Below are 15,379 nucleotides of genomic sequence, written 5' to 3'. Positions count from 1 at the left end.
GAGAGCGTTGAACTGAAATCTGTTTATCTACGCAGATAACAGTTATACACAGCTGAAAGCCACGACTGTGCCTTCTGAAGAATATTACAGATTTTAACAAACTCCCAATAACTTCTTTTTTTTTTTTTTTAAACACACTTAAATGATGCAAATTACAATACACATGCTGTTTATCTCTTGTAGAAGCTTGTAAAACATCTCAAGAACAATACCAGACTTTTAACTTAATAAGCATTTGATGTCTGGTTTCCTAACATCTCAGTGAGATCTCCCTCTAACATACAAATGCAAATTGTTTACAGCAATGTCATTTGACTTCTATAACAGACCCCAAAGATGTGTTGTGGCTTACCCCTCCTGCCAGCTCCACAGCTGGGGCTTCCACCTGAATCTTCCCCCTGAATGGCCCCCAGGTGGTCTCGTGAAGAAGGCCCTGCTTGGCACGGACTGTACTGTCTCCATCACTGCCAAACAGCTCCAGTTCCTCTGCACAAAACAAAACAACACAACATCAGCAAAATACAGCCAATTTGAGGTTGCAATTAGAAAACGCTAGGCAACCCCGAAGCAAGCATTGTGTGTGTCCACCTTTCTGCATCTAGTTCACACAGGCTCAGTGTTTAGTTACAGTATGTCCCGTTGACCTCCCACGACAGCTCCCAGGCACATGTTAGAATATGAAATGTCTGAGCAACAGCAAACATTAAAAAAAATCAGATGAACAACTTTTGTTTCAGAAAAATACTTAGAGCACTTTGTCCATAAAACATTTAAAAAACAATATGTTTTCAATATAAATAAATAAATAAAATTACAATAACTAAATATAGTGATACAAGTAATATACTACATTGGACCAAATTCAAAAATGGCAAAATGAAAAAGTAACCAATAATGTAAAAGTGTAAATAATGAATATATATATATATATATATATATATATATATATATATATAAAATACAGGGTGACTTGTAAGAGTAACACATTAGCCTACACTAAACAATTGGACAATGTACTATCCTTATACACATTAGTCTATTTATAACCAGGGTTTATTTCACATAACTAACATCTATTGAAAACTAAACAAACAAAACCGGAACATTCACAGGCTACTACTTCAGAATCTTTATATCCATGTGAAGAAGTTTGTAATTCAAGGGATACTCTTTTCCTCCTGGCATTCATTCCATCAGTATCTTGTGAATAATTTAGAAGTCACTGCAGTCAAATGGGAGTATCCACACCAGCAGCAAATGATGTCACTTTGAGATGTCGCTTTTTGTTTTTCTCGTCGAGCGACTGGAATGAAACTGACCAATCAGAAGCACGGTTAACACCCTTGACACTTCTCAAACACATCACGCCTCAAAACAAGTTAATCATGGACGAGAAAAAGTACATTTATGAGGTGCAGTAGTATTGTGACAGAAATGGTTTCAGCCTGTGTGTACTCAAAGTGGTTTAACTTGTAGATAATTTCCCTCAGGTATATAAAGACTCACATAGTGATCCAAAGAAGTAACCGAGATGACCAAGCAGCTTTCAAAACAAGTGAGGGATGAAATGGTAGACAGACAAAGAGCAGGAGAAGGGTACAAGAAAATACCAAAAAGACTCATAGCAGTAATTTCTGCAAACGCTGCTTCTACCAAGTACTGACTTAAGGAGCTGAATACTTACCCAACCAGTAAATTTCATTTTGTACATGTTCTTTGCAAGTTTTGCTGACATTTAACCTCCTCCTCATATAACAGTGTTCAGTTTAATCACTACAGCTTTGAATAAAAAGTTTGTCTGAAAAACTGTGCATACATTATTTGTAATTCAACAAAATGTGACATTATTGGTAGGGGATGAATACTTCTGCAAACTACTTTATATGTAAATGTATAACAATAAAATAATTTTGTTGAACATATCAGTTCAACTATACTACTACTGTCCAGCTGTCTTCTGACACTACAATTGTACAATTACTACTACTAAAAATGACACCAATAAAACTGTTGGAAATATAGGGATGTTCAATAACTCTGAGCTATAGATTTTCAAGTCCAACCTTTATTTTACAATGGAGTTGACGGAGGTCAGGGTGGTAACACTTTATCAAAACAAGACAGATTTTGTAATGGAACAACCCATCTCTAGTATGTCCAATAGGAATGCACAGGCGGGGTCATGTATTTTTTTCCAATATTTTTCGTTTCCAAGTCGCGTCTGGTGTGCATTTACGTTATGCGATTTCACTCGCATCCAGTGTGGATGCAGTTTAAGCATTCTGGGTTTCGCAAAACGATTTAGAAACCCCTCTGGTAAAAGAATTGCGCTTTGATGCCGTGGTCTACGGTAATCTCCAGTAAACAACCATAGATAATGAAATGCTGCACTGCTTCCAAAAACTCAACTCTATTGGTTAGAACTGTAAGTGAAATACATTTTGATTGGTTTGTCATGTCTGAAGTTGGTCACACATATATTCTATTACAGTAAATGTTTTGATTGTTTATAAACACTTTGGGTGATTTAATATGCTGTCATTTAACTCTTTGTACTTGTGGTCGCTGAATCGCTCGGCAGAAATATACATATTATATATATATATATATATATATATATAAATAAAAATACACACACACACACACACACACACACACACACACACACACACACACACATACATACATACAGTGGCTTGCAAAAGTATTCAGACCCCTGACCAATTCTCTCATATTACTGAATTACAAATGGTACATTGAAATTTCGTTCTGTTCGATATTTTATTCTTAAACACTGAAACTCAGAATCAATTATTGTAAGGTGACATTGGTTTTATGTTGGGAAATATTTTTAAGAAAAATAAAAAACTGAAATATCTTGCTTGCATAAGTATTCAACCCCTGTGCTGTGGAAGCTCCCAGTTTGCACCGATGAAAGAAATTGCCCAAACAAGGACACAATTACCTTACCATTGGCCTCCACCTGTGAACCATTAAAGTTGCTGTCACATTTTCTGGATAAAAACACCACTGTTGAAGGATCATTGGTAAGGCTGTGAATCTGAAGGAAAATGAAGACCAAAGAGCATTCTACAGAAGTTAGAGATAAAGTAATACAAATGCATAGATCAGGGAAAGGGTACAAAATAATATCCAAGTGTTTAGATATCCCAGTGAGCACAGTTGGATCAATAATCAGGAAGTGGAAGCTGCATCACACCACCCAGGCACTGCCAAGAAAAGGCAGTCCCTCAAAACTCAGCGCTCAAACAAGAAGGAGACTTGTGAGAGAAGCCACAGAGAGGCCAACAATCACTTTGAAGGAGCTACAGAGTTCAGTGGCTGGGAGTGGAGTAATGGTGCACCAGTCAATCATATCAAGAGCTCTGCATAACACTGGCCTGTATGGGAGGGTGGCAAGAAAGAAGCCATTACTCAAAAAGTACCATCTGAAAGCATGTCTGGAGTTTGCCAGAAAGCATGAAAGTGACCCAGCTGTGATGTGGGAAAAGGTTTTGTGGTCAGATGAGACCAAGATAGAGCTTTTTGCCAAAACTCAAAGCTCTGTGTGGCGCAAAGCTAACACTACCCATGCCTCAAGAAACACCATCCCTATAGTGAAGTATGGTGGTGGCATGCTGTGGGGATGCTTCTCATCAGCAGAGACTAGGCATCTTGTTACAACTGAAAGAAGAATGGATAGAGCAAAATACAGGAAAATACTGCAAGAGAATCTGCTTCAGTCCGCTAAAAAACTGAAGCGTGGGAGGAAATTCACCTTTCAGCAGGACAATGATCCCAAGCACAAGGCCAAAGCAACATTGGAGTGGCTCAAGAACAAAAAGGTAAATGTCCTACAGTGGCCCAATCAAAGTCCTGATCTCAATCCCACTGAGAATCTGTGGCACTATTTGAAAATTGCGGTCCACAAGCGTCGTCCAACCAACCTGAACAACCTGGAGCAAATCTGCCAAGAAGAATGGGCCAAAATCACTCCGACACTGGGTGCAAAACTGGTACATACTTACCCCAAAAGACTTAAAGCTGTTATTGCAGAGAAATGTGGCTCTACCAAATATTAATGTGTGGGGGTTGAATACTTATGCAAGCAAGATATTTAATTTTTTTATTTTTCTTAAAAATATTTCGCAACATAAAACCAATGTCACCTTACAATAATTGATTTTGAGTTTAAGTGTTTAAAAATAAAATATCGAACAGAACAAAATTTCAATGTACCATTTGTAATTCAGTAATATAAGATAACTGGTCAGGGGTCTGAATACTTTTGCAAGCCACTGTATGTGTAGATAGATAGATAGATAGATAGATAGATAGATAGATAGATAGATAGATAGATAGATAGATAGATAGATCTTGAACTACAGACCAGACTAACTGTTGTTTGATTGTCTAAATTCTGACGAATGTTTTTATGCTAATTTGAAAAAAAAAAATCATAACCCGCTTGTCACCGCGTAGTAATTGCGTCATGGATCAAAATTATAATGAGCCATCTACAAAGGGCTATATATCAATATTTTACAAATGCGTTTTAAGGAGCTATAACAAGTAGTTTTTGTTCTTTTAAATGTCAAAACTTCAAACTGGTACAATTGAGAAACCTGGATTTACAGTCTGATACAAACCTTAAATTAACCACTCTTCAGTGGGGAGTGGGACACGACAAGGACACAAACAAAACCGAAGAAGCGTTCCCCTCAACGTGAACTTAACCATTTCAAATTGTTAATTGATAGCATTATTAATAGGTAAATTCAAGTCCCAAAAATAATACTTCTGGCAAATGCCTATCTAAAGTTCATATTATGGATGAGGTTATTAATCTATGAGCATAACAATTTGTATTTCTCCGATGTTCGAATGGTAATGCACGGTTTTATTATTATTATTTTTATTATTATTATTATGTACACCATGTTGCTGTGGTGACCACACACGAGACAGAAAAACAAGTACAATTTAAAAAGCAAAGGATTATCTTGCTGGCTGTTGAAGTGGTTTGTAAAATCTGAGGAATTTCATATTAATTTCAAGAAATGACCCATCACTCCCCACATAAAAACAAAAAAGGAATAAACTTTTCACCTACATGAAACATGATTTCCCTGAACTGCTCCACTGTTTAGATTTTATTTGCAAGTGATTTCTCTTGCCGATAATCGCTGTCGTGGTTTGGACGATGCCTCAGCAGGATGGAGGTATAATATGTGGTTACTTACTATTTTATTGGGTTCTTTTTTTTTTTTTTTTTTTTTTTTTTTTGAACAGAGTCAGCACCACCTACCTACACACTCTACTGAAACAAATCGCACAAACAGGAATTTGAATGCTATAGAAATAAGACAGAATATAACTGTTACTGTATGTATGCCATTTGATGTTTATCACTGGTGCATTAGTACTAGTACACATACTAAAAACACACACCTGAAATAGGATTTCATACTGGTTTACCTGAATCAGGGATTAGCATGCCATCATTTGATACTACCACTAGAAGGAATATGTTTGTAATCTCTGCTTGATTAATGACAGGCATTTCAATAGAAGAATCCAAAAGCAGCAGGAAAATGAAACAAATGTTTTTGTTTCCTTTAAAAGAAGATTGTAAATTAGCATAATTGTCTTTAACCCTTTGGAGCAGAGGACCTGAAAATATAGTTGGTCAGTTTATTTGAATCCCTGGCCTGTGATCTACCGGATGAGCATGATTGAGAAAAAAAATAAAATGAAACAGAAATACCCCACTACCCATGCTACAAAACTCCCCTCCTTTGTCTGTTACAGATCCACCCTCCCCTCGGCACAGTTCAACATCTCATTTCGGGTCAGGATAAAGTGGTGGAGAGATAAGGCTGTTTGTCGAACACTCTCCATGTCAAAACACTCATCTATCTTCTGTGTATCAATCCCCACCAGAGAAAAACATGCGGCCTATGATAAACTGACTTCCCAGCCAAGTTGGAGGGGGAGAGAGAGAGAGAGAGAGATATTAAGAAAGAGACACTATGTGCTGCAGTTACAATTCTTTCATTCTGACAATGCACTGTAACTGTTCTGACAAAGCAAAGCTGTCTCAACTTCTAAAAACACTCCCCAAATACTATTCCAGTTGTTCCCTGTGATATGATGAAGGACTGCGCAACTAAAAATAGAGTTATTCAAAAAGAGTTAAAAATGCCACCCCTTAAAGAAAAAATGTGCTAGTGGATAATGTCAGTACACTGCACACCTATACAAACCCTTCCCAATTAGTTCTGGAAATATTGTTTGACTATTCGTGCACAAAAGTTGTGCAACTATAGCTTTTTAAAACATTTTTAAAGCTTTACATAACTGTAAAACACTTAATAGTAATACTTTTAGAAATATTAAAAGAAACTTTGTAAAATTCAATAATAAAAGTTGATTATAATGAATGAATTGAGAAAGACAAATTGAATTTACCCACAATTTTACACATTTTCTTTCAGTATTTCTTTGTTTAAAAGAGTATTGACGTTAGAAGTTTACTGGAGTTGACGGTTTCCCCAACATTAGCTTCCTGAACCCCAGCTTCAACCAGGACAAACTAGTGCTGGTCAACACAATTTAAACAAAATCGCTGTGCCTGTAAATGCACCTACACCTTCTACTTCTTCCTGCCCCCATGATTTCTAAAAAGAGCACATCTGGATGTGCTTAGAATCCACTCTATTGAGCAACCTGTAGTTTAACTGCATAAATTACTAGAACTTTAAGAAATGTCCTAATATAAAAGCCACATTATTTCACATGTTCAGTTTAGGTTAGGGATTTAAGTATAAATTATTTTTATATTTTAAATTTAAAATTCAAATAAGGGTTTCTGAACTGTATACCGTGTCACGACATGTTTGTTTTCTTAAAAGTTTAAAACACTAAGTAGGGCCTATTCACAGAATGTTAGGCCTGCTTTTTTCTAAAAGCCCGTTTTGATTCAATCAAGCTTGCAGCTAGTTCATTTTCAATGAAATACTGTTCAACTCAAGAAGCTCTAAACTCTCTAAATATATGAAACACACACTAATAAAGGCATTCTCTGATAATTTCTTACTAGAATATTTCTTACTAGATATTCATGAAGCCATGAAGTTATTCCAAAAGCATCATGAAACAAAGAGGAATCCGTAGCATAATAATGGTGAAAGCATCAGCCTAAAGTTTAAAAAAAAAAAAAAAAAAAAAAAAGGTTGTCTGCTCGTCACTGTTTGACATGCTGTTGAACCACTTGGAGAGTGGAATAACGCTGCCCTTTATGACGGGGGAGGAAGAGACCAGCGGTTAAGACAGCAAATGTGTGTGTCATTTTAAACTAATGAGGTGCAGTTAGAAGATACATTAAAAATGTTATGCTGTAGCTGTTTACTGAATTATCCATTAACCTTGTCCTGTAATCTAAACAGACAGCAGTCTTTAAAGTTCTGGCACTTCCCTTTTATTAGGGAAGGCCTTGTTCAAGACCCAGTATCAAATCAGTCTTGTTCTTCCATTAATGCAGGTTGTGACATGAGCTTACAACAATCCTTAATCATCACTCGTTAACTGAAGATCTGTGACGAGCAGCAGGGGAATGGAGCATTTCACTTTGCAAAGGAATCTCCTTAGTGCCTTTTAGTCTGTTTAAAATAGGAGCCCAACGAAATTTTATGTAGCTTCAAATTTCAATTTTCTTAACTTCTACTTTGTATGATATCTGCGGTAATTCGGAGCAGTTATGATTGTTCTATTACTCAAGTGTGTTGTCATTTGTTTTTATTGTTTGCTAAGTCTGCAGTGTTTGACTAGGAGTTCAGGAGGTGGCCTTGAGTTCTATTTGCTTGCCAGACATACAGTAGGCTAGATTAGCCAGTGTTTTTATTTTAGTAAGCGCCAGCTAGTGCACATCAAAACGTGGACTAGATGGAACTGGCTAATATTATTATAAAGATACTTTGGTGATATATATCAGATCCGAAGATATTATATATAATATATATATATAGATATATTATATATATTATATATATATATATATATATATATATATATATATATACACACACACACACACACACAGACACACACACACTGAAGAAAACTTATATACAAGTGGCTTGCTCAGGGTCACACAATGAGAATATATATGTGAATGAAATGGGACCCTTTAATGTAAACAAAAAAAAGCGTTAAAGTTAGTTGCAATTTTTATAGCTGCTGCTAATTTTTGATGCCTGGAACTGATCCCTTTTTGTTATTTATCTAGTTGATTATAAGTGGGAGGGACCTTCTATCCCTGTTTCTGAGCGTACATGGAGATTGTTAACAAACCAAGTCTTTCTGTTTGGTTCAGTAGAATGCACCACAGGCTATTATTTTATATGGAGAATGACCAACAGAGCAAATAGATATCCTGCATTTAATGACACTGCTTGGTTACAGATAGACATCACCATACAGTACATGCTATAGGGTATACAGAAAACCTAAAAAAAAAAAAAAAAAAAAAATACTCCTTATCAAAGTACATTCCCCTTGTTATCAAAGCAGGCCCCTTGTTATCAAATTTCGACAACATCTATTCCCAACTATGGAGCTATTTATTTATTTATTATTGTACTTATTTATATACATGTACTTAACGCCACAGGATTATTTTACAATATATTAATTTCTGACATGGATCAGTTTTATTGTTATTATTTATTATTATTATTATTATTATTATTATTATTATTATTATTATTATTATTATTATTATTATTATCAGCCACTTTGCCAACAAGTGGATAGCAATTAGATTCATTATCAGTAGAAGCAAAGTCCATTTTCAAGGCTTATCTTTCTATCTACAGTGCTGGGGCTTTGTTTCAGCAGACTCCATGTTAATACAATTCTGCTATCTTATCAGTTTATCAGTTGCCCTCTCAGAGCGCTCTCTCATTGGCTCCCGCCAGTCAACTGGTCTGGGTGTTCTCAGAATTATCTCCAAGATCATTAACCAAAGTATGCATAAATCAGGCTGTTTGCTTTTGATAAAAGTTACAACAGGCCAAAATAACCGGATCTACGAGTATGATTCATTTCTATTTATGTTCCCTTGAACACACTGTTCTGTTCTGTTCCCACAAAATGATGAGCTCCCCTTTAATCCCAGTCTGAATATTGTGTAACCAGTGTTGATTACAGCTACCTCAGAAGGAGCCTTCTGCAGTTTATCATCCAGTGAGCGCCTCACAATCCAAACCCTGTTGGCTGTCCAGTTTGTTTACATTCCCTAGTTTAAGCTACAAGTACTAACTGAAGAGGTATTGAACAATGAAAATGAAGAGCCTTGTTTATGCTACCACCTGCAGCAGCAGGAAGTTATAAGTGTGACCCACACCCCCCTGCCAAAAAAAAAAGTACACTTTAAATGTGCAGAAATATATTTTTAAAACTGCATGGGGAATAAAGGTCAGTTATTAAACTTCTCTTCAGTTGTTTGAATGGAGAAGCTAAGGTCTATTCAACTGATCTAAACAATGGCTGATCTAAATATTAAAAAATAGGAATATACCTGTTGTCATTTGACTTATAAATACAAAATAAATTAAAGTCCCCTTCTATTTAATGATTTGAAAAGACACAAGTTTTTAGATTCACCAACGACTGGATCCACTGAATGATATTTAGTATAATTTGTAATGACTTAACACTCAGGTGAATATTGAAGGGTTCCTTCAGGTAATCTCTATCTGTGTCTCAACATGCACCAATAACCAGAGAGCGGTGCTGTTTTTTGTCCATCTTCCATCTTGTGTTTCAATATCTAGGATCACCTTTTTCATCATTTTTCATAGCTTTTAAATCAAACGTACAACAAAATATATTTCCAATAATAAAAAGTCTGAGTGCAAACATCAAAATTCATAAATATGTAACAATTATTTGGCTTACAAGAGAGAAATGCTTAGCTATAAGGGGGTATAGATTTAATTAAGACATGTATAACAAAAATGAATCTGGTTTGCTCAATACATCCCCAAGTCTCCAACGTTAACTCCACCTCTGCATTTGCCACTTACAGAAAACCAAGCGGTTGCACTGTGCAAGCCTGAGCTCGTTAACTAAATGTGTATCTATCAGGACACTCCTCTTGATTAGAATGAAACTGGTGTAGCTCTGAACAGTGTGCCCAATACTGTTTGTATTTCACAAATAATTTATGACTTCAAGCTCACCACATTGTTCTTCCCCCTTTATGAACGCCATTGTTCTGGGGTTCTCTATTCAGAGCCTTTTGGCACCAGCCCTTAAAATACATGTAACTTACGAACTAGACAGGTTACTAACAGTATAGATGTAAATGAACACTGTGGATGACTGCATAGCTCAAGAATGCTTCTAGAAGCAAAATGGACACACCAGACATAGGAAGGAGCGCAATGCACTCTGACATATTTATTATTCTGTTGGGAGCTTTTCATGTCTTCCAACTACAAATATATGATGCTAGATACTGGTATAAAATATCATTAAGACTTTTTTCAGGTAGTAAAAACACACATAATAAAGTTCCCAAACCACAAATAAACAACTCATTAGGGGCTTTCAGATAAAATAACTCAAATGGTGATTTGAGTAAAGAGCTAAGCCCATGATGTCCTGGAATACATTCTTTACCCCTGATATCAAGATAGAGTCTAGTTGCCCAGCTCAAAGAGAATGAGCCACGTGGAGACTGTGGCAGACTCCAATGATGAAGGCTGGTGTTGCTCAAAGCAATTCTGAATCTGGAAACTTACTGCAGCAGCTTATAGGAAATCGCACTGAGATTTCAAAACAGGAAAGGATTTAAATATTCAGCTCCACTTAAAAAAAATTAAAATACTGTGTGGTCTGTTTTATTTTTGTAGTTTTGTATTTTAGTAAAACTGTGGTGATCTTATTGAGATGTAGACGGGTAGAGTCATCAGTATTTTTGCACAATCATGTGCTTTGTGTAACAGTACTATTTGTTACTTTGTAGCTTGATTCTTTACAGCGATTGCAAAAAACTAGATGTTTACAGAGGTTGAGCTACTTGTTTGCTGATCAAGAAAAAACAATTGAAAATGAATATATGTATTAAATAAAACGCTGTGTTTGGAGGCTATGTACACATTTACCACCACCCCCCCCACCCCACCCCCATTTGTTAAATTGGGCTACGTTCTCACAGTAACATGACTATCATGATAATAATCATTCATGTACAGCTATGGCCAGAAGTGTTGCATCACCCTATAGAATTAACTTATTCGGCTTCATAAAGTAAAATGAAGCCTGCTGTTATGTTAACATATTGAATTACATACCGCTTTGCAGTGTTCCATTATCTTTAAAAAAAGACAAATTGAAAAATGTGATATTTCAAAATCTAACCGTTTGTTTGATTAAATGACGTAACCCGCTTGGCTGTAGCATTGTGGGTCTAGGTACTGTGCCACTGTTGACTTTAAGACTTAAGACAATAAAAAAATAATAATAATCTCTCATTAATGTAATGACTAATGCAATTACAAGCCATGGCAATTAACTAATTTGCATAAAAAAACCTGTTTATTTTACCATGATGAAATATCATATAATACAGTACATTTAGACTTTAGCCCCATGATCATGCAATAACAAAACAAACAAAACCTTCTCTATTGTACAGTATGCATAAGCAAAAAACAAACAAGCAGGGAGGCAAACTTTGCTTTCCCAGCTTACTGCAATTCCTTCAAAGAAGTCATGTGGTCATTTACACATACTAATAACAATAATAAAAAACAATGTACACCATTATACTACTGTGTAGACACATATTATCCATTTATTTTATATTTCTCATAAATACAGTCTACATCAATTAAGTATGTGGTGTATTTATTTATCACAATAATATAAGACAACTATAAAATGCAGCAGTTTAATGATCACCCAGCTATATTACATGCAAACATTATATAGCAGAAGTGGTAGTACATCAGAGTTTTTTTTTTTTTTTTTTTTTCTCCTGTCTTTGCCAATTGATTTTTAAAAAGACTATTGTTGATATCAAATCAGAAGATCACTCCAGGAGTATTGATTTTTTGACACAGTACAACAGAAAATCTTTATCAGGCTGCACTATGACCTTCACTAATACGGGGAGGGGGCAGGGGGCAGGGCAGGGGGTGGGGGGGGAGGGTAGAGCCACCTTTTGCAGCAATTACAGCTGCAAGTCTCTTGGGGTATGCATCTATAAGCTTGGCACATCTAGCCACTGGGATTTTTGCCCATTCTTCAAGGCAAAACTGCTCCAGCTCCTTCAAGTTGGATGGCTTCCGCTGGTGTACAGCAATCTTTAAGTCATACCACAGATTCTCAATTGGATTGAGGTCTGGGCTTTGACTAGGCCATTCCAAGATATTTAAACGTTTCCCCTTAAACCACTCGAGTGTTGCTTTAGCAGTATGCTTAGGGTCATTGTCCTGCTGGAAGGTGAACCTCCATCTCAGTCTCAAATCTCTGGAAGACTGAAACAGGTTTCCATCAAGAATTTCCCTGTATTTAGCGCCATCCATCATTCCTTCAATTCTGACCAGTTTCCCAGTCCCTGCTGATGAAAAACACCCCCACAGTATGCTGCTGCCACCACCCTGCTTCACTGTGGGGATGGTGTTCTCGGGGTGATGAGAGGTGTTGGGTTTGCGCCAGACATAGCGTTTTCCTTGATGGCCAAAAAGCTCAATTTTAGTCTCATCTGACCAGAGTACCTTCTTCCATATGTTTGGGGAGTCTCCCACATGCCTTTTGGAGAACACCAAATGTGTTTGCTTATTTTTTTCTTTAAGCAATGGCTTTTTCTGGCCACTCTTCCGTAAAGCCCAGCTCTGTGGAGTGTACGGCTTAAAGTGGTCCTATAGACAGATACTCCAATCTCCGCTGTGGAGTTTTGCAGCTCCTTCAGGGCTATCTTTGGTCTCTCTGTTGCCTCTCTGATTAATGCCCTCATTGCCTGGTCTGTGAGTTTTGGTGGGCTGCCCTCTCGCCAGGTTTGTTGTGGTGCCATATTCTTTCCATTTTTTAATAATGGCTTTAATGGTGCTCCGTGGGATGTTCAAAGTTTCGGATATTTTTTTATAACCCAACCCTGATCTGTACTTCTCCACAACTTTGTCCCTGACCTGTTTGGAGAGCTCCTTGGTCTTCATGGTGCCCCTTGCTTAGTGGTCTGGGGCCTTTCAGAACAGCTGTATACATACTGAGATCATGTGACAGATCATATGACACTTAGATTGCACACAGGTGGACTTTATTTAACTAATTATGTGACTTCTGAAGGTAATTGGTTGCACCAGATCTTATTTAGAGGCAAAGAGGGTGAATACATATGCACGCACCACTTTTCCGTTATTTATTTTTTAGAATTTTTTGAAACAAGTTATTTTTCATTTCACTTCACCAGTTTGGACTATTTTGTGTATGTCCATTACATGAAATCCAAATAAAAATCAATTTTAATTCCAGGTTGTAAGGCAACAAAATAGGAAAAATGCCAAGGGGGGGGTCAATACTTTCACAAGCCACTGTACCTACTCCACATATTGTTTCATGGGGTCATGACCAAGGTTTTAATGCCTTCTACTTCCTGTGCTTTAGGTCACATTCACAGCAATACGAGTATGGCCTACAGGTACCAGGAAGAGGCCGATGCTTGCTAATAAATGAGGTTTTCTGGATTTCACTATACAGCAGTATTAGAGGTTCTTAAAAATCACCACTGACAAATATCTTTTCTATAGAGAATCCAGAGTTTAAGCTGAAAATTCATTAGCAGCAAAACAATTCTGGCATTGTCTATATATCCAGTGAGTCTCTCTATCCTACACATAGGACAATTCTTTTCTTGCCTTATAACACAATGAAATGCAGTAGCAAGGTACAAACTTGCATTATAGTAAAAAATTACGTAAATTAACACAGTAATTTGTCTTCAGATAATATTGAAACTGTAGACTGTTAATCCCTTTATAACTATACCTCCTTCAGTCCTGGGCCTCTCACAAGCCTGCCTTGTGCGGTGGTTTTGTGAGGTGGACTAAACTGAGGACAAACTTTTCTTTTGGAATATGAGAAACTGGGTTTGAACCTAGGCAATCCCATCCCTTAAAAACAGAATTAACCCGCTATTTGCACCACCCCTACAACTGTACCAACGTTAAACCTTTTTTCATTAATTGTGCAGCTAAGATTTCCACCAGATATAGAAACAAAAGTGACCTTTCTTTGTAGTCACTGAACCCCACAACCTGGTACTCCACTTCCTACAAGTTGCAACATTAAATGGAAAAAAAAAAGAGGTGCCCACTGCTCCAGACAGAAAAACAATGGGCTTTTACTTCATTATCATATTCTCTTTATCAGTCAGGCACATTAAATGTACTTTAAGGTCAAATGATTTCTCTGAAATAATAAAAATTTCTTGGTATGCATCAGATACTCAGGAAATTATCATTTGTATTTTCATATGAGGGGGAGCAAGATTAGTACTTTGCAAATATTTTTCTTTGTGTGACATCACTCTTTGCTTATATATATATATATATATATATATATATATATATATATATATATATATATATATATATATATATATATATATACAGCTCTGGACAAAATTAAGAGACCACTGCAAAATTATCAGTTTCTCTGGTTTTACTATTTACAGGTATGTGTTTGGGTAAAATGAACATTTTTGTTTTATTCTATAAACTACTGACAACATTTCTCCCAAATTCCAAATAAAAATATTGTCATTTAGAGCATTTATTTGCAGAAAATGACAACTGGTCAAAATAACAAAAAAGATGCAGTGTTGTCAGACCTCGAATAATGCAAAGAAAATAAGTTCAGATTCATTTTTAAACAACACAATACTGATGTTTTAACTTAGGAAGAGTTCAGAAATCAATATTTGGTGGAATAACCCTGATTTTCAAGTACAGCTTTCATGCGTCTTGGCATGCTCTCCACCAGTCTTTCACATTGATGTTGGGTGACTTTATGCCACTCCTGGTGTAAAAATTCAAGCAGCTCGGCTTTGTTTGATGGCTTGTGACCATCCATCTTCCTCTTGATCACATTCCAATGGTTTTCAATGGGGTTCAGGTCTGGAGATTGGGCTGGCCATGACAGGGTCTTGATCTGGTGGTCCTCCATCCACACCTTGATTGACCTGGCTGTGTGGCAAGGAGCATTGTCCTGCTGGAAAAACCAATCCTCAGAGTTGGGGAACATTGTCAGAGCAGAAGGAAGCAAGTTTTCTTCCAGGACAACCTTGTACTTGGCTTGATTCATGCCAAAG

At 36.6% G+C, this 15,379-nt stretch overlaps 1 protein-coding gene across 3 annotated transcripts in view; it reads right to left on the bottom strand.

The window, feature by feature from the left end:
* Positions 1–15,379, bottom strand: part of LOC121296207 (zinc finger protein ZFPM1-like) — a 100,883-nt gene that overhangs the window by 23,040 nt on the left and 62,464 nt on the right. For all 3 annotated transcript variants that reach the window (XM_041221501.1, XM_041221504.1, XM_041221502.1), the window contains exon 4: positions 353–486. In XM_041221501.1, coding sequence (XP_041077435.1) covers positions 353–486 — 134 coding nt within the window. The remainder of the gene's footprint in view (positions 1–352; positions 487–15,379) is intronic.

The sequence above is a fragment of the Polyodon spathula genome, chromosome 21 (genome assembly GCF_017654505.1).
Source record: "Polyodon spathula isolate WHYD16114869_AA chromosome 21, ASM1765450v1, whole genome shotgun sequence".
NCBI lineage: Eukaryota > Metazoa > Chordata > Actinopteri > Acipenseriformes > Polyodontidae > Polyodon > Polyodon spathula.
This window is presented reverse-complemented; position numbering and strand designations above follow the sequence as displayed.